We start from the raw sequence: 22628 nt of genomic DNA on the forward strand, positions 1-22628 counted from the left end.
GTCACGCGGTGCGCGGCGACGGCTATAAGTAGAGGCAGGCGGAGTGCGCTGCTGGAGTGATGGCTGCCGTCGCGTGCTGAGTGCTTTTCCTTCTCGGCTGCTGAGGCGTCCGCGGCTGCTTCCTGGGTGGGTTGCCAGCCCCGCCGAGCCATCCCCAGAGCCTCCGCCCCAGGCCAGGCCGTGTGCTCGCCAACAGCAGGTGCGTGCGTCCGTGGCCCTAGCCCGCCGCCGCAGCCTGGACCTCGTCTCCCGCTCGGCCCTTCGTTTCCTTTGGTGAGTGGCGGCGCCACCTTGGAAAGGCTCTTTCTTCTCCCCGGGGCCCGGCGCGGACGCGGCGGCGCGGGGGCTGGGCCGGGGCCGGCGGCGCGGTGGGGTTCTGCTTTCGGCGCTGCCCGCCTCCCTCCCCCACCCTCCCCCATGCCACCCCGTCCGCCCGCCCGCGGGCCTTTTTGGCGGTCCCCGGGAGGCGCGCGCGGGAACGGCTCTTTTCCGCTTTTCGCGGGGAGGGCGCGCGCGGGCCGGCGGCGCGGGGGCCGGGCTGGGCGCGCGCGGGCCGAGGTGGTCCCCTGCGCCACGTGCCCGCCGCCCGGCGCGTTCTGCTTGGGGTGCGGGACACCGGATCGCGGGCGGCGGGCACGGCCGGGGCCCCCAGTCCCGGTGGGCCGTCGCGGGGTGCGGGACCGCAAGGGCGCGCTGCTATTGTTATCCATCCCCCCTTCCAGGATGAACTTGCGTCCTTTCTCTTCTCCGCCATGGAATTCTGCTCCGTGCTTCTAGCCCTCCAGAGCCAAAGAAACCCCAGACAACAGATGCCCATACGCAGCGTATAGCAGTAACTCCCCAGCTCGGTTTCTGTGCCGTAGTTTACAGTATTTAATTTTATATAATATATATTATTTATTATAGCATTTTTGATACCTCATATTCTGTTTACACATCTCGAAAACCGCTCAGTAATTCTCTGATTAATTAAAGAACCACTACTCTAGAGAATGGCATCTACCATGGCAACGCTGATTGCCACTACTATTGCTGCTACTGCCGCTTCTGGTCCATTGGTGGACTACCTATGGATGCTCGTCCTGGGCTTCGTTATTGCATTTGTCCTGGCATTCTCCGTGGGAGCCAATGATGTAGCAAATTCGTTTGGTACAGCCGTGGGATCAGGTGTAGTGACCCTGAAGCAAGCCTGCATCCTAGCTAGTATCTTTGAGACAGTGGGCTCCGTCCTGCTGGGGGCCAAAGTGAGCGAGACCATCAGGAAGGGCTTGATTGACGTGGAGATGTACAACTCGACACAAGAGCTGCTGATGGCCGGCTCTGTCAGTGCGATGTTTGGTAAGTTTTTTATTCGTGTTGTCCTGATAGTGGCGGGTGAGGAAATTCTTATCATGGGTAGTTCCATTCTTGTGCTCTGCCTCGATTCAGAGTATTACATTCAGTAATATGCACTTCGTACATAATGGAATTTGTCACTTTTGTCACGTACTTAATAAAACTTCATGTGTTTCAGGTTCTGCTGTGTGGCAACTAGTGGCTTCGTTTTTGAAGCTTCCCATTTCTGGAACCCATTGTATCGTTGGTGCAACCATTGGTTTCTCCCTGGTGGCGAAGGGGCAGGAGGGGGTCAAGTGGTCAGAACTGATAAAAATTGGTATGTTTAATTCTAAAAGGCTTTTTATTCTTGTCGTGTTACCATGGCGTTGTGTATGGGAGAAAATGATGTAAAATTGGAGGGATGGGCTAAAGTTTTGAAACGAGAGGACTAAAATTTAAAGTGTGTTTTGGTTCCTGATTTCCATTAGTTGACATTTTTTTCTTACTGTGTTCTATTCCAGTGATGTCTTGGTTCGTCTCACCGCTGCTTTCTGGTATTATGTCTGGAATTTTATTCTTCCTTGTTCGTGCATTCATCCTCCGTAAGGTAATCTTTCTCTCCCCCCATGACCTGTACTAAGTCACACTCAGTGGTGTTCAAACCGATAGCATTATTGCAAATGTGATCGGTGTGTAGGAGTGTGGCCTTGGAAAGTTAGAAAAATTCTTTGTTTTGTATTCCTCTCGTATGTTGAATTTTCTGAAAGAAGCAGGTTTTCAATACCCAAGAAGTCATTTGGGAAGGAAAAATTGAACACTATAGCGTGCCGAGACTGAAAGAAAAAATTAAGGAAATGTATTTGGAGTGGCTTTGTTGACCTGTATGCAGATTACTACCTCAAATCACCGTCATATGCAGGCCAGTCTGCATTGTAAGCTTAGGGTTCAACAAATCACAGTGTCCTGGGTGACATTTTCTTAGCTGCCAGTTAAAGTGGAGTCGTTTGGGTCCCCACATAGTTATTTGTAGAGTGTTGATTATCGAAACCAGCTTGTAAGCTTCATGGTGGACACGCTACCTCTCACAGTGACTTGACTCTAATAGCTCAGAATAGGTAAAAAGGAACCAGTAAAGGTAATTCTCGTTTTGTTTTTCTTGGCAAAAAAAAAAAAAAATTCCAGACAGCCATTTAATTTCCTGTCCATTTGAAAATCCCTTTTGAGGGACCTGATAGCATTTTTTTTTAATCAAGAAGTCTGATGCTGGCTCCAAAATAAATGTAGACAACAAGGGATGTTGTCGTTGGACTGAGTTACAGTAAGAATAAATGCTTTTTTCTCAGGAAACAAAGTTGTCCTTTTCCTGAGGTGAATGGCTCTTAACGGTCCATTGTAAGTTCTTAAAAATTCTTCTGAACTGAAGAAATCTGAGTGAAGGGAGATAGGTAGCTTAATCCCAAGGGGTAAGAATGTATTCAGAACCGTTTGTTTGGTCTAGTTCTGAGCTTCTCTAGGGAAGGATATTTTCTATAGAAATTCAGTAACTGGTAAAGTGACTCACTAATCACTATTTACCATGGCCTGAGTCTGGCAAAAGATAGCAGCGTAATACTTTGAAAACTTGAAACCTCTATAGCTTGGTATAATTTGAGAGTAAACAGTTGGTTGATATCAACAGACTCAGAGTTTGGCATTGTCTTGTTTAGCAAGTGGTTAGTGAATAGCACCTACCCTCCTACTCCCCACAGCTGTGGAATGTGATAACGTGAGGCTTCCCTTTGAGGCTTAGTAGTAGTCAGGGATCAGAACTCTTTGTACTTTGAGAGCTGTATAGCTTGCTCCTTACCAGAGAAGCAGGAGGATTGCTGGGATCCCCTGTTGTGGATTTGTGCTCATAAAGGTTTACACCGGGCCTTTGTGGATTATTGAGAGACAGATTGTTCCAGAGGCTTTGTGTGTCTCAAGCCCAAACAAACTTCTTTTCTGGAGGAGGAATGGTCATGCTTTCAGGTGCAAAGTGGGATTTTCAGGTCCCCAGAACTCTCATTTGGGGAATGCATGCCAGGCGTCTTTATCCTCAGTTAGAGACCTTAAGTTAGATATATGAACTTCTTAATTATATATTCCTCATGGGGTATGAGGATGGACATGATCAAGAATGATTGGAATAGGTCTTCCCTGGTGGTCCAGTGGGTAAGACTCTGTGCTCCCAATGCAGGGGGCCCGGGTTCAATCCCTGGTCAAGGGGACTAGATCACGCACGCATGCTGCAACTAAAGAGTTCGCATGTCGCAACTAAGAAGTCCGCATGCCACAACTAAGAGATCCTGTGTGCTGCAACTAAGATCCGGCACAGCCAAAATAAATAAATATTAAAAAAAAAAAAAAGAATGATTGGAATAGTGTTTAAAACTATTCAATATGGACTTTGAGAATCTACCCGCACACACACACACACAGGCAGGCACGTACTCTTGTGTTTAATCTACCAATAACAGATGAATTTTTAGGTGATGAGGCTGAATGTTTCTGGTTACTGTTAGATTTTAAGTCTCAAGAAAACATCTTTACACTAGTAACCTTTGGTGGTCTTGGCTGTTAAAATCTAAATATTTGACCATTAAGATACTTTCCAACTAAAGATTCTGTTTTGGAAATTAACATTAAAAGTGCTTTTAAAAATTTTCAATTTTCTGAATGTTCCAAGGGTGTTGGGTAGTCTAGTAGGAAAAAGCAGAGTGGAGGTTAAGGATTGGGACAATAAACAAGGAATAAGGGGAAAAGGGAGTTTTCCTGTTGAGTGTTTAAATTCTAGTCAAAGAAAGTGGGCCTTTCAGCATTCTCCCTTCTGTCAGGAATCTCATTAAATATATCTAGGGTATCTTTTCAAACTCAGGAACTTTTTTCTTTAGTTTACTGGAATGTCCGATGTATAAAAAATGAACTATTATGGTTGAAAATGGGTTATGAAGACCCCCTTTCCCATCCCATATAACTGGATGATGAGATATTTACTTATAGGTAAAGTTTTAAGTGTTAGGTGAGTCATATGGTGGTCAACATTCAATAAAATGTTAGCCCTGGTTACCTCTTGGGGGAGTGGCTAAGAGGAGTTTGGAGGTAGCAAAAGGGAGAAAGAGAAGCCCCCACAAATGTCTAGAACCCTTATGGATTTTGATTTCGGGGGGTGGTCTTTGGTTTCTTGGAGAATTTCTTAAAAGCACAGAGAGTTCTTAGAAGAAAAATGTATATACACCTCAGGTTCATAACCTTACCGACTACCCTTGGGGTGGGACACGCATGGTTGAGTTACTCAGAGATGATGAGTTTTTTTTTTTTTTTTAAATTAATTAATGTTTGGCTGCGTTGGGTCTTTGTTGCTGCACGTGGGCTTTCTCTACTTGTAGCGAGCGGGGGCTACTCTTCGTTGTCGTGTGCGGGCTTCTCATTGCAGTGGCTTCTCTTGTTGCAGAGCACAGACTCTAGGCGCGCAGGCTTCAGTAGTTGTGGCGTGCGGGCTCTAGAGCGCAGGCTCAGTAGTTGTGGCGCATAGACTTAGTTGCTCTGCGGCATGTGGGATCTTCCCGGACCAGGGCTTGAACCTGTGTCCCCTGCATTGGCAGGTGGATTCTTAACCACTGCGCCAACAGGGAAGCCCTAATGCTTAGGTTTTATTGGCTATTTTTGTTTTGACCAATTCCCTACCTGTAGCATTCTCTTAAACTACGGATAGGGAAGGTAATATTCAGAGTGGTTTTTGTCAAGCGCCCATCTCTGCTGATTTGGAATGGCACCTCTACTTTCCGTTTCCTTGATCTTAAGCCATTACCTCACTCTTCTGATGTATTTGATTCTTCTCCTTGTCTGTTCCTCCCCAAGATTTTCCATTGGATTGTGATTCAAGATAGCATTAAACCTTTGGGCTAACCACATCTTTGAAGTTCAGCCTTCTCATGTATTCAGATCTGTGCTCTTGTTTTTAACTCTTGTTTCCAGTCACACTGGCCTCCTTGCTGTTCCTCAGACAATTCAGGTGTTTGCCTCAGGGTCTTTGTACTTTCTGACGTCTCTGGGATAGTCTGCCCTCCAGGTAGCCTGCTCTCTGGCTGCTCTTTTTCTACCCCTGCGTGTGTACCTGGCTTATGGCTTGTTGACCTAACACATTTGTGTCTTTGTTCCACTGATGGTCTTTGGAGTATCTCCCGCGCCACCTCCAAGAATTAAAGTGTGCGCCTCCTTCCATCATGGCCTCCTTCCCCTTCTTTTTTCTTCATAGCATGATTCTGTACTAGAATGTAAGTGTCAGTTCTGTGAGAGCAGGAACTTTGTCTCATTCACTCCCATATTTTAGTGCTTGGCACAGTCTGTTAAATGAGGAGGTGACCTAGTGTACGATTGATTTTTATCTTAGCACTTTGGTAAATCACTAGTTGTGGCATATTTATCAAATGTCTAGATAAGATGGTTGTTGCTGGTATATTCTCCTACATGTTTTGTTTTTGAGAAGTCATTGCAGGTATAAAGTCAGGTAAGAAATGTAATATCTCATAGTCTGTTTCTTGATCTCTCTTATATAGTACATTTTCAGGTGTGTGCTCAGATTTTATCTGGACATGAGGTACCTTAGAGCACTGGGGGTTGAAACTGATCATTCAGGACATCACCAGTCACTAGTAATAGGTAGCCTTGTTAAGAATAACAGCAACAGGGACTTCCCTGGTGGCTCAGTGGTTAAGAATCCGCCTGCCAATGCAGGAGACACGGGTTTGAGCCCTGGTCCGGGAAGATCCCATATGCCACGGAGCAGCTAAGAGCAGCTAAGCCCGTGCGCCACAACTACTGAGCCTGTGCTCTAGAGCCTGCGAGCCACAACTACTGAGCCTGCGTGCCACAACTCCTGAAGCCCTCATGTCTAGAGCCCATGCTGTGCAACAAGAGGAGCCAACGCAATGAGAAGCCCGCACACCGCAACAAAGAGTAGCCCCCGCTCGACACAACTGGAGAAAACCCAAGCGCAGCAACAAAGATGCAACGAAGCCAAAAAAAAAAAAAAAACAATAATGGCAACAAAAACCTAACCAACCCCCAAACATTAAAGCAAACACAAACTTAAATTCAGATGGATGTAGAAGATGAGATCAGCCTTGGTAGGGGAACTTCCAGGAGCAAATGTAGGAAAAGACCATCTGGCCTTGGAAACTACTATGGGGAGATAGTTATTGGAACTAATTCCTGAAGCTGCCCTTTGATAAGGTTCTATGGAAATGGGTTAAGTTTTTACAGCTTTTAAGATCTTGAGCTTAATGATGATGGTATTTTACAGGCAGATCCGGTTCCTAACGGGTTGCGAGCTTTGCCAGTGTTCTATGCCTGCACAGTTGGAATCAACCTCTTTTCCATCATGTACACTGGAGCACCTTGTAAGTACATATCAGAATATTTAAATGTGAATTGAAAGTTGTTTCTAAAACTTGCATTAAATGCCCAATTTACCCCTTTTTGTTTACAGGGCTGAAATCTCCTAGAAGGTGGCTGGCCTGCGCCCATTTCAGAAGGCTGCAGGCTAGTGTATGCTGAGTTAACCTAGATAGTTTTTCAACCAAAGAGACCTGCTCAGATTCTAAATCACTACAGACCTTTACTCTTTAGTCTTCACAGGATCCACCGATAATTTGATCTTCTCCCTCCCTCTTTCCTATCTATGCTAAAAATACCGGAATTGATGTTACCTCGACTACTGAAGAGTCATTAGTTATACTTGGTCTTCGATAATCAGTCATTTAGGACTGGTTTGCTGGATATTCTCATTTTTCTCTCCCAAGTGGAGCTCCTTTTTGTTTCTAAATTTACTCCCCTGAATCTGCTTGAATGAGAAGAGTTGGGATGTTTAACACCTGCCCTAAGTGCACTTGGAAGAAGAATTCATGCAGCTAAGAGGAAAAATATTTGTGAGAATATAAAGATTGAAATGTTGATTACTTTTATGTTGGAACACAGGCAAAGCATGGATTAAATTGTGATACGTGTTTCATTTAGCAATTGAAAAAGATTGATAACCTGTAACTTGTCAGACAGGACAGTACATGTCTTGATCAGTCAGTTTTCCTGTCTAGGTTCATTTGGCCTGATGGCCTTTGATCCGTCAAGTCAGTGGCTTTCAATCTTTTGACTGTTGTGACACTGGAAGAAGGACATTGTACATTGCTGCCCAGCACACACATACTTAGGGAGGGAGGGGGAGAGAGGGAAAGAGAACTGGAATAGTATGTTGAAGCTACTTAACCTTACTATGTGCTATGCAGTCATATTTGCAAGTATTCTTTTTAGCTTTTTAAAATGCTCATTGTGGCCCACCAAATTGATTCCATTTCTGACTGATGGATTGTAACTTGCTTTGGAAGCCTCACTGAAGTAATAAGTCACTGACCAAAATTGGAGTTAGCTAAGTATTTTTAACCATGTCTTTGTTAGAATAATCAGGAAAGAAATCAGACAACTTTATGAGGATATTGATCTTATTTAGGGGATACCAGCCTCCTTACCAAATGCTACAGGCAAAGGAAAGCTTGCCTGCTGCCTTTCCATTCTGTTTTAAATTGGCTTCTTCATGTTAAACTAAAAAAGGCTCCGTGAGGCTCTAAGCACTGATGTTTTATGTGGTAGCAGCAAAGCTCATAGTTCAGTGAAATTAGAAACTTGCATTTTCAGTCGTCTTTGAAAAGGGAATGTGGGTATTTTTGTCCTGTCCTTTGGTCGATCATTTACAAGAAAGAACCAGTCTCATTTTCCTTTTTTGACTTGGAACGTAGGCAAATTTAAATTGTGATACAGAGATTGATTAAATTTCATGTATATTTTAGTTTGTGTGACTAACTGCATGATTAGAATTGATAGCAGGAATTAAAATGGAAAGATTTAGTCATCACAGAACTTTGGTTTTGAAGGGGCCTCGATTTATATCTGATTTTTAAATACGAATCATTTTGAGGAACAATAGAATTTCCATTTTATAAGTAATTCCTAATATGCAAAACAACCACAAGGAACTAAGCTGTTCTTGGATAAACCACAGATCATTATAACATCCTTTAGGTTTAAGTAGTGTTCTCTAGTGCTTTGCTTCTGTCATTAAATATAGACGAGTGGCTTGGAGGCTGTTGGCATTTAAGTGATAACCAGGTGACTAGTTAATGATCCCTGAGCCATGTGAGAAGTAGGCATGTCTCTGTTTAAGATGTCGCTTGTTAGTGTGATTACCACTCTACTATTTTCTTTTTGTGAAAGACAGCCCTTTGAACTATTCTTATCCCTTGATAGATAAATGTATCTTAGTTTGATAATGCGTCCTAAGAGATAATCTTGCTCTAAAGGATTTTGCTTGGATGTGATAACTTCCACAGAGAACTGATTACATCAGTAGGAGAAATGTGACGACTGGGGCACTTTCCTTTCTTAACGTTAAAATCTTATGTGCAAACATAAGGTGTGGCCGCTCCCATCTGGAGGCTGGGCAGTGGAAAGCTTCCGTTTATTTTCATAGCTAGTTGCAGTTGCTCAGTGTAGTAATCTGTCTTCTAAAGCAAAGAAAGGAAAAAGCCTAGTATGTGAAGGAGCTTGGGAGATGTCAGTCTAGCAGGTGTTTAAAGTAGGCCAGACTGGTGGATTTCACATGCTATGGGATTTTTCTCCCAGATTTGTATAGCCACGGACACAGTAATCCTGTGGACCTAAGGCTGGCAACAGCTATAAAGGGTGATGGGCTGGCTTGGGGAACCCCAGAGTCCCCAGAGGAGGGTTGACACGTTATTACAGGGGGGCAGTTGCCCTGGGGTTTTCAAGATGCACCATTTTATCTCCTAGTGCTGGGCTTTGACAAACTTCCTCTGTGGGGTACCATCCTCATCTCGGTGGGATGTGCAGTTTTCTGTGCCCTTATCGTCTGGTTCTTTGTATGTCCCAGGATGAAGAGAAAAATTGAACGTAAGTAACACGTTGTAGCAGAAAATCTTAACTAGTAATGCTGTGCTTGCTTGTTTGTGTGTAGCCGTCTGTAAAAATCTGCTACTTGGATAGATTGGTAAAGCCAGAAAATTTACATGGAAATTTGCGGATGTAGGTTTATTGTCCAAACTACGTTCTTATTAACTTAAAATGACCTGAGACCTAGTCATAAGGCGTATTTGACCTTATTTGGGCCGCCAGACAAGCTAGGCACTTAATCTGTTTTTTCTTTTTTTTACTGTACCTTGATCACTTGCCAGTGACATGCTAGATAAATACAGAGAAGTTGTAGTCTACATTAATTGAGAAGGATGAGGATACCTTAATGAAAAATAAAAGGTAGGTATGAAATATTTTCACAGGAAACATTTACCAAAACCAGCGCCTTCAGATTCAGATATTCAGAGCTATGCTACTATATTATCTGACTTCAGATTTGGTTCATTTTCAGAATTGGAGCACAGATTCCAGAGGTGGACATTTTCAGGGTGTCATGAAGGGATCATTTAGACCATTACTGTATGTAGTATTTCAGTATAATCAAATATGGCATACATTCTGGTTAGTATAGGTCTTAATTAAATCTTGTATTCCTTCCCTTACTACTTGAACTCTCCTGAGACGATCTTTTTCCGCCCTTTTCATCTGCAAATGCTCGGGTGGTGATATAAGTTTGTTCTTTGAAGAAGCGCAGGGCTGCACAGACTGCAGTGGCACCGGGAGAGTGCTGCGTCATGCAGCTGTGTTCCGGAGCCTCCGAGAGGCTCTGCGCTAGTCTGGCGGCCTTCAGGACTTCGTGACCTTGATTCTCCCTCAGTCTGGGAGAAGATGAGACAGGTCTTGCTAATGTTCTGTACCCTGGTTGGTAGCTTGACCGGGATTCCTGAATGAACACGGAAACAGACTGGGCATTGGTGCAGAGGCAGAAAACGTTCCCACCTGGTCATGGAACTTGAACCATAAGGCACATGTCTTTGTTTTCTAGAGGTGGAAATTCAAGTCACCTTCAGTTGCCTGCGTTGAGCTGTGTCATTTTGCTTGAACTCACAGACTGAAATTTGGGGCCACTTTTTAAAAAGGACGTGCACTAGATGCAGTCAGAATTTTTAGTTATCTGTCAGCCCCACGCTTGAGCTCCTTTCCCCTCAAGAAGGGGTCAGCAGGAAGCTCAGGATGGTTTCTACATTTGTGAAGGGTTCTATAAAGAACAAGAATTTATAGCAGAGTCCACAGAGCCTAAAAGATTTTTACCATCTGGCCCTTCACTGAAAAAAACTTTGCAACCCCTAGTAATAGGGTGTTCTGCATTTGTATCGCTGGTTTCTTCCCAAGTGAGAGATTAAGCGATACAGCAAATAAAGCAGACAGGAAAATTATCCTGAATTTTCACTGAAGTTTACATGTGGTCTTATTTTGAGAAGGATTTTTTTTTTTTTTTTTTGAAGTGAGGGAAAGGGGAAATGTAGAGCAAGTTAGTTTGGTCAAAACCAAACAAAAACATCCTTCTTTTCTAGGAGAAATCAAGTCTAGTCCTTCTGAAAGCCCCTTAATGGAAAAAAAGAATAGCTTGAAAGAAGACCGTGAAGAAACAAAGTTGTCTCTCAGTGATACCGAAACCAGGAATCCCGTCTCAGAGGTAGGGTCAGCAGCCACTGGGCCCCTGCGGGCTGCAGTGGAGGAGAGAACGGTCTCGTTCAAACTTGGAGACCTGGAGGAAGCTCCAGAGCGAGAGAGGCTTCCCAGCGTGGACCTGAAAGAGGAAACCAGCATAGATGGCACGATGAACGGTGAGTGGACTCTTCTCGGGTGGGGAAAGGCGAATTTCCCTTTGTCAGCAGCACTGCTGCGAGGCTCTGTGTTCGGACTTGATGCTCTGGGCATTGAGTGTAACCTTTCGGTCTTGGCCAGGTGCAGTGCAGTTGCCTAATGGGAACCTAGTTCAGTTCAATCAAGCTGTCAGTAACCAGATAAACTCCAGCGGCCACTATCAGTATCACACAGTGCATAAGGACTCCGGCTTGTACAAAGAGCTGCTCCACAAGCTACATCTTGCCAAGGTGGGCGACTGCATGGGAGACTCTGGCGACAAACCCTTGAGGCGCAACAATAGCTACACTTCCTATACCATGGCAATTTGTGGCATGCCCCTGGATTCATTCCGTGCCAAAGAAGGTGAACAGAAGGGTGAAGAGATGGAGAAGCTGACGTGGCCTAACGGAGACAGCAAGAAGCGAATTCGAATGGACAGTTACACCAGTTACTGCAACGCCGTGTCTGATATTCACTCGGCATCCGAGATCGACGTGAGTGTCAAGGCCGAGATGGGTCTGGGCGACAGAAAAGGAAGCACCAGCTCTCTAGAAGAATGGTGTGACCAGGACAAACCAGAAGTGTCTCTCCTCTTCCAGTTCCTGCAGATCCTCACGGCCTGCTTTGGGTCATTCGCCCATGGTGGCAATGACGTCAGGTCAGTCGATTATGATTCTTGGCATTGCTCGTGCTATTTTTGTGCCGCCTAATCCCTTTATGAGGTTCTGCTTGTGGCCTTGGTACTTATACCACCCGTGGGACACTGAATAATGCAGGAAGGATGAGGTAATAGCAATTAATTGACTTAAAAAAACAGGAAGAAAAATTTTTTCTTCAGAGGTTACAAAGAATATGTTTGTTTCTGTAGGTGATAAACACATATATCTTCCACAGAGAAGCCTTTTATCGAGATGGGAGCCAGTTCTTTGATAGAATCACTGCCCCCTAGAATGAATTTGTAGGTGGTTAATCCTAGTTCTGTGGTTTGTCACCTGTTCATTGGAACCCAAAATTTGCTTTAGTTGGGCCTGTAGGAAGACAGGCCACCAGATGCGTGGCATTTCCCCTCTGAGAAGAGCTCTCATTTTCTTCTGTTGTGTATGTTGGGGTTCCATTTATTTCCTTTGAAAGAAAGACCAGTTTCTAATGAAAGCTTTGCTTTAGAAAACTTAGTAGATCAATTGACAACTAGATTCTTGCCAAGTTTTAGTTTTGCCTGAAAAATCATCCCTGCCCTCTTTTTCTTGCAGCAACGCCATCGGTCCTCTGGTTGCTTTGTATCTGGTTTATGACACGGGAGATGTTTCCTCAAAAGTAGCAACACCAATATGGCTTCTGCTCTATGGTGGTGTTGGTATCTGTATTGGTCTATGGGTTTGGGGAAGGAGAGTTATCCAGACCATGGGGAAAGATCTGACACCAATCACACCCTCTAGGTAAGTTGGTAAAGCAGGTCTTATTAGGTTAATGCTCATTTTCTTAAGATACATAATACTGTGCAGTGGTACTACGTAAAGTAACCAAGTTCGTGTAAGTTCCTGATGTTCCTCTCTCTTTGGTGTGAACTTTTTAGATTTTCCTTATCGTCTGGCCCTTAAACATAATTTATCTATTCAACTCCGGTGGACTCTTTTTAACAAAATAACTTCTGAGAAAGACGTGTGTGCTAAGACTTACTAGCTATGTACATTTGGCTTTTATCTCTGTCTTTACGGAGGCAACGCTGATGTTTACTAAATTCAAAGTAAAAGTGCAAGCTTTAAGAATGGGCTTCCAGAAAACCTTAAAACCTCAAATGCTGGAAAAGAGAAGAGCAGTCTCATGGCCTGATTTAAAGCAGATTTCAGGAGTTAGAGCAGACTGAAGATGTTGGTGGAGTTTTCGTCACTGGATAGAGCACAGCAAGATTGTGTGAACTTTGGGGTAGTGCTAACTTACCAAAATTTAAGTTCCATTCTTGACAAGTGATCTGTCTGTGTCCACAGCGGCTTCAGTATTGAACTGGCATCTGCCCTCACTGTAGTAATTGCATCGAATATTGGCCTTCCCATCAGTACAACACATTGTAAAGTAAGTGTAATGTAGAGGTACTGTGTCTTTTGAGTGGTTTTAGTAGATACGTCGAGAGGTATTTTTTTGTTCTTTTTGGTTTTTGGTTTTTTTCCTTGAAGAGTCTTGAAGAGTTCACAAGTTTAGGACAAGTTGACTCTAAGGATGTAAATACACATTGTGCAATTTCTAGCGTCTATTACTTTTATTTAAGCAGATAGTATATTTTCTCCGCAAACGGTGCAAAAGCCCCTTTTTATAGAGGCAGCAAGTCTGTGAGGCTTGTTGAAGGGCAGTTTATTTGAAGCAAGCATATATTCAGAGCATCTCAGGATTGAAGTCCTGAGAAACTTATTGAGTCCTAAGGTGGCTTGATGACCATCTAATAACCATAGGGTAACTGTAGGGAAAGGAAGAAACTGGCTTCCTTAAGGGAATTTTTAAGTTAGTTCATCATGGAGCCTTTGAGTCATTCTTTTTCTTCCAGAGAGATCTACGGGTGATTGGCTATTAGGTCTAACAGCAGCCTCCCTCTAGAATCTTTGGGAAGCCTAAAACTTAAAGGAATCTATTATTAAAGCAGTTGTTATTATTAATGTAGTTCATTACATTCCAGCAGCTCAGAAGGGGAAAGGGAGTTTTCTTTCCCTCTTTTACCCCAATTAGCACGGATTCCGTGACTGGATTTTATATTGGCCCTTCGTCTTGTTACAAGCCAGCTTTCGTGGATCGGTCCGGCAGTCCGGGGCTCCTTACCTACCTAAGAATCACGGGTCTGTTTAACAAAATGCCACTGGCACTTCAGTAACCAGTTTCCTTGATTGCTTTCTCCCGTAGGTGGGCTCTGTTGTGTCCGTTGGCTGGCTCCGATCCAAAAAGGCTGTTGATTGGCGACTCTTCCGCAACATTTTTATGGCCTGGTTTGTCACAGTCCCCATTTCTGGCGTTATCAGTGCTGCTATCATGGCAGTCTTCAAATATGTCATCCTCAGAGTGTGAAGCTGTTTGAGATGAAAATTCGGGTCAGTGTTTGGGACCACCATACACATTCCTGTTCCTTTGAAGAATGAATTACAGTGTTATAGAAGACTGACAGGAGTCTCTTTAAAGTTTGGGAGCTGTGGGAGGGAAGCGTTACTTGTGCTATAATTGCTTTTGTGCTAAATATGACTTGTCTCAAGATTAGCTATGTAAAGTAGCCAGGTTTCCACTGGTTCCTGTTGAGGTTCCTTTTCCTTCTGGGCTGTGAATTCCTGTATATATTTCTCTACTTTTTGTATCAGGCTTCAATTCCATTATGTTTTAATGTTGTCTCTGAAGATAACTTGTGATTTTTTGTTTGTTTGTTTTGTGTCGTTTTAAAACGACCCTTCAGAGCCATTTGACAGTGTGCTCTGCTTTGTTGGTTTCACCAGCTTCTGCCCCAACACGCACAGGGACTTAACAGCACACACCGTAACCGAAGCTTCCCTTGTAGTCTCTTAGAAAAATCGTCATTTGTACCCTGCCCTCCTGTCGGTAGTGGCAGGTTCTGTTGGCATACGTGAACTTCTTACTTACAAGGACAAGGTTCTTTCGACACGGTGAAAATTTAAGTTAGTAGTAACTTCTTTGCAGGCAGTTCACTGACTATGATTGCTAAGAAGAATTAGGAAGAAAAATCCTTCTGGCAGTCTTGGTTATTTCTTTAAGATTTCTGGCAGTGTGGGATGGATGAATGCAGTGGAATATGAACTTCGGGTGAGTTAAATGGGCCAGCCTTCCATGTTCATCTGTCTACCTCTTAACTGAATAAAAAAGCCTACCGTTTTTAGAAAACATGTCTCATTGGTTTTGTTCATATATTTGAAGCATCTGAGCTCCCGATCAGTCAGCCTTATGCAATTCTTAGGAGAATGTGGTATCTTAACAAGTGAGAACTGCCCTCTAGCTTAAAGTTCCCCACTCCTCCCTGGTATGTTTCTTGTGATCCCAGAATATACATGACATTCCTCCATGGGGCATTTCTAACTGTTTAGTATTTTTTACCAGCACATCCTAGACATTTCCACGTTAACACGTATCTACTCATTGTCTTTAACAGCCACAAAGTTTTCCTGTTTGAATGGATTAGTTTGTCTTACTAGACCCTTACTTAGATTATTTGTAGCTTTGCTATTAGAATGCTAAAATGAGTGTTCGTGTTTCGTGTGTGTAGCTCGGCTTCATTTAAAAATTCTCAGTGTCGGATTCTTCAGCCTTGACCCATTATCTCTTTTAGGCTTGATCAGGACAGTTAAGCAAAAGTGCATGGCTTTGCAAACTAGATTGATGGGTCCTGTCCTTAGACTTTTAGCAAGATGCTTTGTAGAAGCCAGACTGCAACAAGGATAAGGTTATGCTTGCCTGACCTGTGCCTGAGAAATTGGACCACTGGTTGCATACCTGCCATGGATTCACTTAGTAAATGTTCACCGTTTCATGTCAGGCACTGCACTAAGCTTTTTATATACATTTAATTCTCAAGACCTTTTGCAGTAGTTCCTAACATTATTTTGTAGCTGATGAAAGACACTGAACTGTATCTTTCCTAATCTTAAGAGAACAGACAGGGACTTCCCTGGTGGTCCAGTGGGTAAGACACCACGCTCCCAATGAAGGGGGCCCGGGTTCGATCCCTGGTCGGGGAACTGGATCCCACATGCCACAGCTAAAGATCCCGGGTGCCATGCAACTAAGACCCGGTGCAGCCAAAATAAAGAGAATGGACAGCCCCAGGCTAGCTGAAGGTAGCCATGTGACTGAGGAAGGAGAGGGGGCCTGGGGTAAAAGGAACCTAACGGTAAGCCCAGAACTGAGGGTCCTGCAGGAGACCCTCTGAGTTTTGGCGCTGGCCTCCTTTCCTGGTGCTACGTGACCTCACACAAACCCAGATCCTGTCTTTGCCCAGTGATTAATTGGAGAGTAGTGACTCTCCCCAAGACTCTCCCCTTGGCCCAGGAGAGGACAGCTGAGGAAGTACTTGACCCAAGGATGTGTTTCTCTAGGAAGAGCAGCTAGATCTGGGGAAGAGGAACCCCATTAGAGCTAGTAAGAGGCCAGAGGGGATCTGTATTTCCATGTATGGTGATAGCGGCTGTGGGCCAGGGACACAGGCTGGTGAGAACTCTGGCCTGTTTCTCTTGGGCGTTATTAGATGTTGCCTTTTTTTTTTTTTTTTTTTTTTTACTCTCCCCCCATCCAAGCTATTTTCATTAAGGTTGCATGTATGCATAATAAAGTACTCAAGTGATTCAACAAGGCTTCTATGGAACAGGGATCTCCCACCATCATTTCCCTCTTTGCTGAGGCAACCACTTGCTTTTCTTTTGGTATTTGTATTACTATTTGGCCCTTTCAGTGTTTAGCTCTTGATGTCCCATAGTGAAAAATGATGTTTAGTTCTAGTCTAACCCTGTTATCATACACAGACCCTAACCTCCCACCTTTGCTGTATAATTCGGTCTTAATTTTGGTAAGATCAAAATTGAGAGTGTTTTAAAAATGTCACTGAGCTGCTGAGTCTTTTCCGGACGCGCAGGCTCAGCGGCCATGGCCCACGGGCCACCAGGGAAGCCCTGCTGAGTCTTATAGTACGTATATACTGTGACCATTTTGTTTTCCCTGGAATAAGCTCTACCGCCCCACCCCCCCCCTTTTTTTTTTATTAAGTGCTTGTCACCCTTTTAGGACTATGAGAAGCAACAGGAAAGTTCCTGATATTTTAGGGAAGCTTCACTCACAGCCTCTGACCTGTTCCAGTGTAGACAAGTTTCACATCTGCATCCTAAAATTTCCCTCTGCCATTCTGGAAATTTCTTTTACCTCCTTTGTTGGATTTCCTGTTTCCTGTAGCCCATGTTTTTGTTTTTTCTTGGTTTATTCCCCTGTTTTGGGGGAGAACACCCTACTGTAGCAGCTTCCTGAGAGAGAATCTCGGGTGGTAAAGGCCTAATTGCTCAGAGTTCCGGGGCTCACTAGGGCAAAGGTCACAGTGTATTTTAGTCTCCCCGTTTTCAGTACCTTGTTTTTTTTGCCTGGTTCCAAATGCAGCGTTCATTACCACAGTTTTTAGGTAACTAACACCAGTTCCCCCAGTAACACGGTTCAGATTTCAGTTGCCATGGTATATTTTAACTGAGGAATCGCGTACAGTACAAACTTTAATGCTAGCTCTTTGGTCCACAAATCCCATTTCCAGAGGAACAGATGGACATAGGCCCAACGAATGACCTCTCAGTTCGCTTCTTTCAAAGTCGTCTTGGTGTCTGGTTGCCGTTCAGCTATTATTCAGTTCACTCACTGACAACAGAGCTTTTTAGTAGTGTTTCCAGCGGTAGAAGAGATGCTGTAGGCTGTTAGCACCGCAGTTGGATTATGTTCCAGGTTCTCTTGCGGGCTTGAATGAAAGTGCAAAAACTTGCCTTTTACCATCAAATGCAACTTTCATTGATCCAGCCAACAAAGAGGTTATTTCAAATTTTAACAGGTTTGGACAGGCTATTGGTACTATAACTGGAGATTGTACGATTGCTTCAGCTGAGGCTTGGAAGAAGTTGAAAGCGTCATGGCAAAAAGCAGCAGTAATTTGCAGTGTGGCAGAAACTGACTACACTGCAAATAACTTTGGACGATTCAAAGTGGACGTGAATTGAGTTGTATTTGAACACGGGAGGGTTGATGCTGCTACTGTTTGAGAGATTCTAGATAGGCAGCCGGAGGCGCTTTAGTGAAGGTGAGCGTGTCGGCGTAAATGAGGAAGGTGGTTGTGATGAAAAGGATGCGGATGTCCCAGAGGAAGTGATGCTGGCCTGGCCCGAACTTCGCCTGAACTTCACATGAAGGGACTTCCCAGAGCTATTTCTCAACGGTGAAGAAAAGGTAAAATGTTGGAAGCTGAGCCTCAAACACTTTATTTAATTAATTAATTAGTTTCCTGCAGATGAAATTTAGATTTTTTTAATTGAAATATATTGTATACAGAAAAGTGCACATAATTGTATAACTTGCTGACCTTTTGCACACTGGACAGATCCATGAAACCAGCAACCGGAACAGGAAATGAACAGTATCATTCACAGGATAAACGGGTCAATGACGAGTCACCTGGTTAAACTGCAATATGGTAACTGAGAACTAGATAAATGTTACACAATCATGTTTACTTGCAAGCTGGGCTAAGCTCTAGGCTACTAGTGCTTCCAACAGTTCATCTCCTGACTGGCAGGAAATAAAAGGATTTGTTCTCACCCTACCTCACCCTTTCACCTTTCCGCAACGTAAAGTTTCCTAGAGACCCAAGGTGACAAAATCAAAACACTTGCTCATAAAACCTGGGTTGCGGTGTTCCCTCTACAACATAGTGGTATAGGGATGCCTGGTCTATTAAACACTTTCTGCACTGTGTTTGTGCAGTGTGTACGATTTGCAAATATTTTAATTGCCATGGTTTTCTCTTGCTTCACAGGAAAATCTTGTTTAGTGCTCCAAAATTTCAGTAAGGTTACAGAACTCATACCCCATGGTGTGAAAGTCCTTTCTCTTTAACTCCGTTCTCTTTGTCTTTGCCTCTACTTGAGAGGTTTAAATTCTTTACCCATCCCATTTACACCCAAGACACAGTGAGATCTTTGAAGTCGGAGAAAACTCAGCTAACTGGAGACTGCTGAGGTGCTTCTACCAAACTGTTACTTTTGTGACAGATGGGGACTTTCGAGACTTTATTAATAGCTTTTTTTAATACTAAAATATTAGAGCTGCTCATTGGCTTGCCTTTCTAATGACTGGGCTCTTGTGGAAACCCCTTTTGTTATATTCAGAGCTGAAGCAGGGTTTCATCTCAGCTGAACACACTGTGATGCAGTGCAGATGGCTACTTACGAAAAGGAGCAAGATGTTTGTTTTTCTGGGGACTGCTGACATTAGTGCAAGGTCTCCCCTCCCAGACGATTATTGCTGAAGACCTAGCAGGTTTCTACTTCCCATTCATTCTATTTCCAGAAGCAAGCAAACGTTCTCTAATTGCAGGCTTGGGCTGAATGCCTCCGTAGTGTTTCCCATTGTGCTAATTGGAAAAATATAATTTTCAACTAACTGTGACCTGCTTTGCAAAATAATCGTTGACAGATGAGTTGCTGGTTTGGTTTCTAAAGTGAAATAGTACCTTTTAGTTTAGCACTAAGGGTAATGGCGTTTTGGAAGTCCCAGGGCAAGCCTGTGCTGTGTGCAAGGACCATTAGAGATCAGATTTCAGCCTGGAAGAACCAAGAGCCTATTGATTTGATGTCTTTTTCTGGGAGCTTTTATTAAATTGAATTTCAATTAAAAATTTTGAGGGAGCCACGTTCTGGGAATGTTAGTCAATGTTGCCCATTAGTTGAATAGTCATACAATGGGCCTTGTGTGTACCTTATTGATTTGGAAGGAAGGTAATCTTTTAGCTAAGGTCTTGGCTTCTGGCAAGCTCTCCTTCAGTCTAAATGTGGTTGGCCTTGCCAGCTTTTTGGAATTACTGTCAGCTTGTGAGTATAGAGTTGGTGTGACTCTTCTGTTTAGGATCTTTGGTTTTTCTTAGAGTGGTTCTGTCGTCACTACCACAGAAAAGGGCTTTAAATTCAAAGTTGCCATTGGAATCGGAGATCTTTTTTTTTTTTAATTTTTAAAAATTTATTTATTTGGTTGAACCGGGTCTTAGTTGCAGCAGGCGAGCTCCTTAGTTGCGGCATGTGAACTCTTAGTTGCAGCATGCATGTGGGATCTAGTTCCCTGACCAGGGATGGAACCCAGGTTCCCTGCATTGGGAGTGTGCAGTCTTATCCACTGCACCACCAGGGAAGCCCCCGAATCAGAGATTTTTTTTTTTTTTTAAAGAAGATGTTGGGGGTAGGAGTTTATTAATTTATTTATTTTTGCTGTGTTGGGTCTTCATTTCTGTGCAAGGGCTTTCTCTAGTTGTGGCAAGCGGGGGCCACTCTTCATCGCGATGCGCGGGCCTCTCACTATCGCGGCCTCTCTCGTTGCGGAGCACAGGCTCCAGACGCGCAGGCTCAGTAGTTGTGGCTCACGGGCCTAGTTGCTCCGCGGCATGTGGGATCCTCCCAGACCAGGGCTCGAACCCATGTCCCCTGCATTGGCAGGCAGACTCTCAACCACTGCGCCACCAGGGAAGCCCAGAATCGGCGATCTTAAAGACAGTGATTACTTCCTGTGTGTGGTGGAGTGTAGTGGTTCCGAACGTAAGCTTTGGAGCTAGACCTGTCTAGGTTCCAATTCCAGCTCTACCACTTGCGGATCCTTGAGGTCATTTAATCGTTCTGAGCCTCAGGTCCCTGTCTGAAGATTGGTGATAATAATGGTACTTAGGTCCCAGGATTTTCATGAGGATTAATTAAAATAATGCTGTGAAGTGTGCCTTCTTGAGCACTTCTTAAGTAGTGTTTACTAACTGGTCTCATCCTCCAAATATATGTAACTTTTCTTGACACGGTCATGGTTGACTTAACACTGATTCCCCTAGATACCCTTCCTTGACTATGGAGTGACTTTTAAGTAATTTTCCTTAACTGTACCTTTATGTATTTCTTAAATCTGAAATGAAGGATTTAATTTTGGTGGCTTGCCTTTGAAGAAAAGTGTATTCAGACCCTGTATACATTAGGATTCGGTTAAACTGTGAGTGATGGAAAATCCCAAGAACACAGAAGAAAGTTTTTCTTCCGCCAGTTACTGATGGGCTGGAAATGGTGTCTCAGTTTGGAAGGAGTCCCATGGGCCTGGGACCCCAACGCCTGAGGAGGGCACGCTGGCGGCTAGGTGTGAAGAGGATGACTCTGTGAGGGCTGAAAAACTACCAACAGGATGCAGCTGGTTGGGGTGGGGGAACTGCTGCTGTGGGAATGAAGAAATGTGAAGAAATGGAAGGAACAGGAAGCTGACCAGGAGTAGTTCCTTTTCCTGGCCAGGTCCTCACAGCTCCCCTACTGAGCAAATGTGAACAATTGGAACAAGACCCCACGCTCCCAATGCAGGGAACCCGGGTTCCATCCGTGGTCAGGGAACTAAGATCCCACACGCATGCTGTGACCAAAGCCGGCGAACACGTGGTTGGGAGAGTTCCAGCCCCAGCGGCACCACAAAGTCGGGAGGGCTGGGTTTGCAGCTGAGATGTGGTCTAGCTTAGCAGCCAACACAGGGGCGTCTGCCGGATTTCTTCATCTTCAGAGCACGTTTGGAATTAATACCTTATCTGTGGGGTGAGATTTTGAGATTGTGTGACTGTCCTGTGCCTCACAGCCGTCTTGCATTCAGTGGCCTCAGTATCCATTGATGAATCTTGCCTGAATCCATTTTTGCCAAACTGGTTGTAAAATGGGTGATGTTCTATTTTTCTTACACCTTGAACATTTATTAGTTGGCATTCTTCGTTTGGTAAAGGAAAGCTCTCTTATCTCCCTCATACTTTGCTCTGGGAAATGGCGGTTTTCAGTTGGGTGACCACATCTTGGCTAAAAGTTGGAGTTGTATTATTAAGAACTGGGTAGAACAGACACGGTGTAGTCAGCCGTCACTTTGGCACAGTCCAAAGCCGAAGCAGTCTTATTTCTGTCATTGTATCCATAATTGTCTTGAATTATAAAAGCTTTAGAAGGAATTAATGAGTATTTTACATATGAAAGGATGAGGGAAAACAACCTGAATTCACAGGTGGTGTCTGATGTTTCAGGGTGTTATTCTCTTGAGAGGACCAAATAGGCGGGTGATTCTCTACTGTGCCTGCCCCATTGGACTCATCGGGAGACCTGAGGCCTGGGTTCTTTCCAGGGGCATTGGGATTTAATTGGTATAGGTGGGATCTGGGCACAGGATTTTTAAAAGCTCTCTTGAGGATTCCAACATGCTTCCACGGTTCAGAACTTGGAAACAGGCAGCCGACAGTGGTCACGTGGGGTAAATGAGTGCTGTCTGTTACATTCCATTGAATGGGAATGAAGGAACTGAACTAGGTATACTGGCATGCCTTGTTCTCAAATCAGCACTTTAAAAAATCTTCCCACTGTTAGTGTTTGACCACATGGCATATTTATAAATTTGATTTCTTTGTTAACTTTTTACTTTATATTGGAGTATACTTGATTAACAATGTTGTGATAGTTTCAGGTGTACAGCAAAGTGATTCAGTTATACATATACATGTATCTATTCTTTTTCAAATTCTTTTCCCAGTTAGGTTGCTACATAATATTGAGCAGAGTTCCCTGTGTTACACAGCAGGTCCTTGTTGGTTATCCATTTTAAATATAGCCGTGTGTACATGTCAATCCCAAACTCCCTAGCTATCCCTTCCCCCCACCTGTCCACCCTGCTAACCATAAGTTTGTTCTCTAAGTCTGTGAGTCTGTTTTGTAAGTAAGTTCATTTGTATCATTTCTTTTTAG

At 43.9% G+C, this 22628-nt stretch overlaps 1 protein-coding gene across 1 annotated transcript; it reads left to right on the forward strand.

Annotated features, from left to right (window-relative positions):
- Window positions 1–17: 17 nt before the first annotated feature.
- SLC20A1 (solute carrier family 20 member 1) lies at window positions 18–14984 on the forward strand. The gene is made up of 11 exons (XM_030837378.2): window positions 18–273; window positions 723–1338; window positions 1514–1654; window positions 1839–1924; window positions 6641–6737; window positions 9178–9297; window positions 10833–11105; window positions 11227–11785; window positions 12378–12563; window positions 13113–13197; window positions 14014–14984. Exons 2-11 carry the CDS (start codon window positions 993–995, stop codon window positions 14173–14175), a joined length of 2055 nt encoding a protein of 684 aa, XP_030693238.1. The 5' UTR covers window positions 18–273; window positions 723–992; the 3' UTR covers window positions 14176–14984.
- Window positions 14985–22628: the final 7644 nt, after the last annotated feature.

Source organism: Globicephala melas, chromosome 12, assembly GCF_963455315.2.
Source record: "Globicephala melas chromosome 12, mGloMel1.2, whole genome shotgun sequence".
In the NCBI taxonomy this organism is placed as follows: domain Eukaryota; kingdom Metazoa; phylum Chordata; class Mammalia; order Artiodactyla; family Delphinidae; genus Globicephala; species Globicephala melas.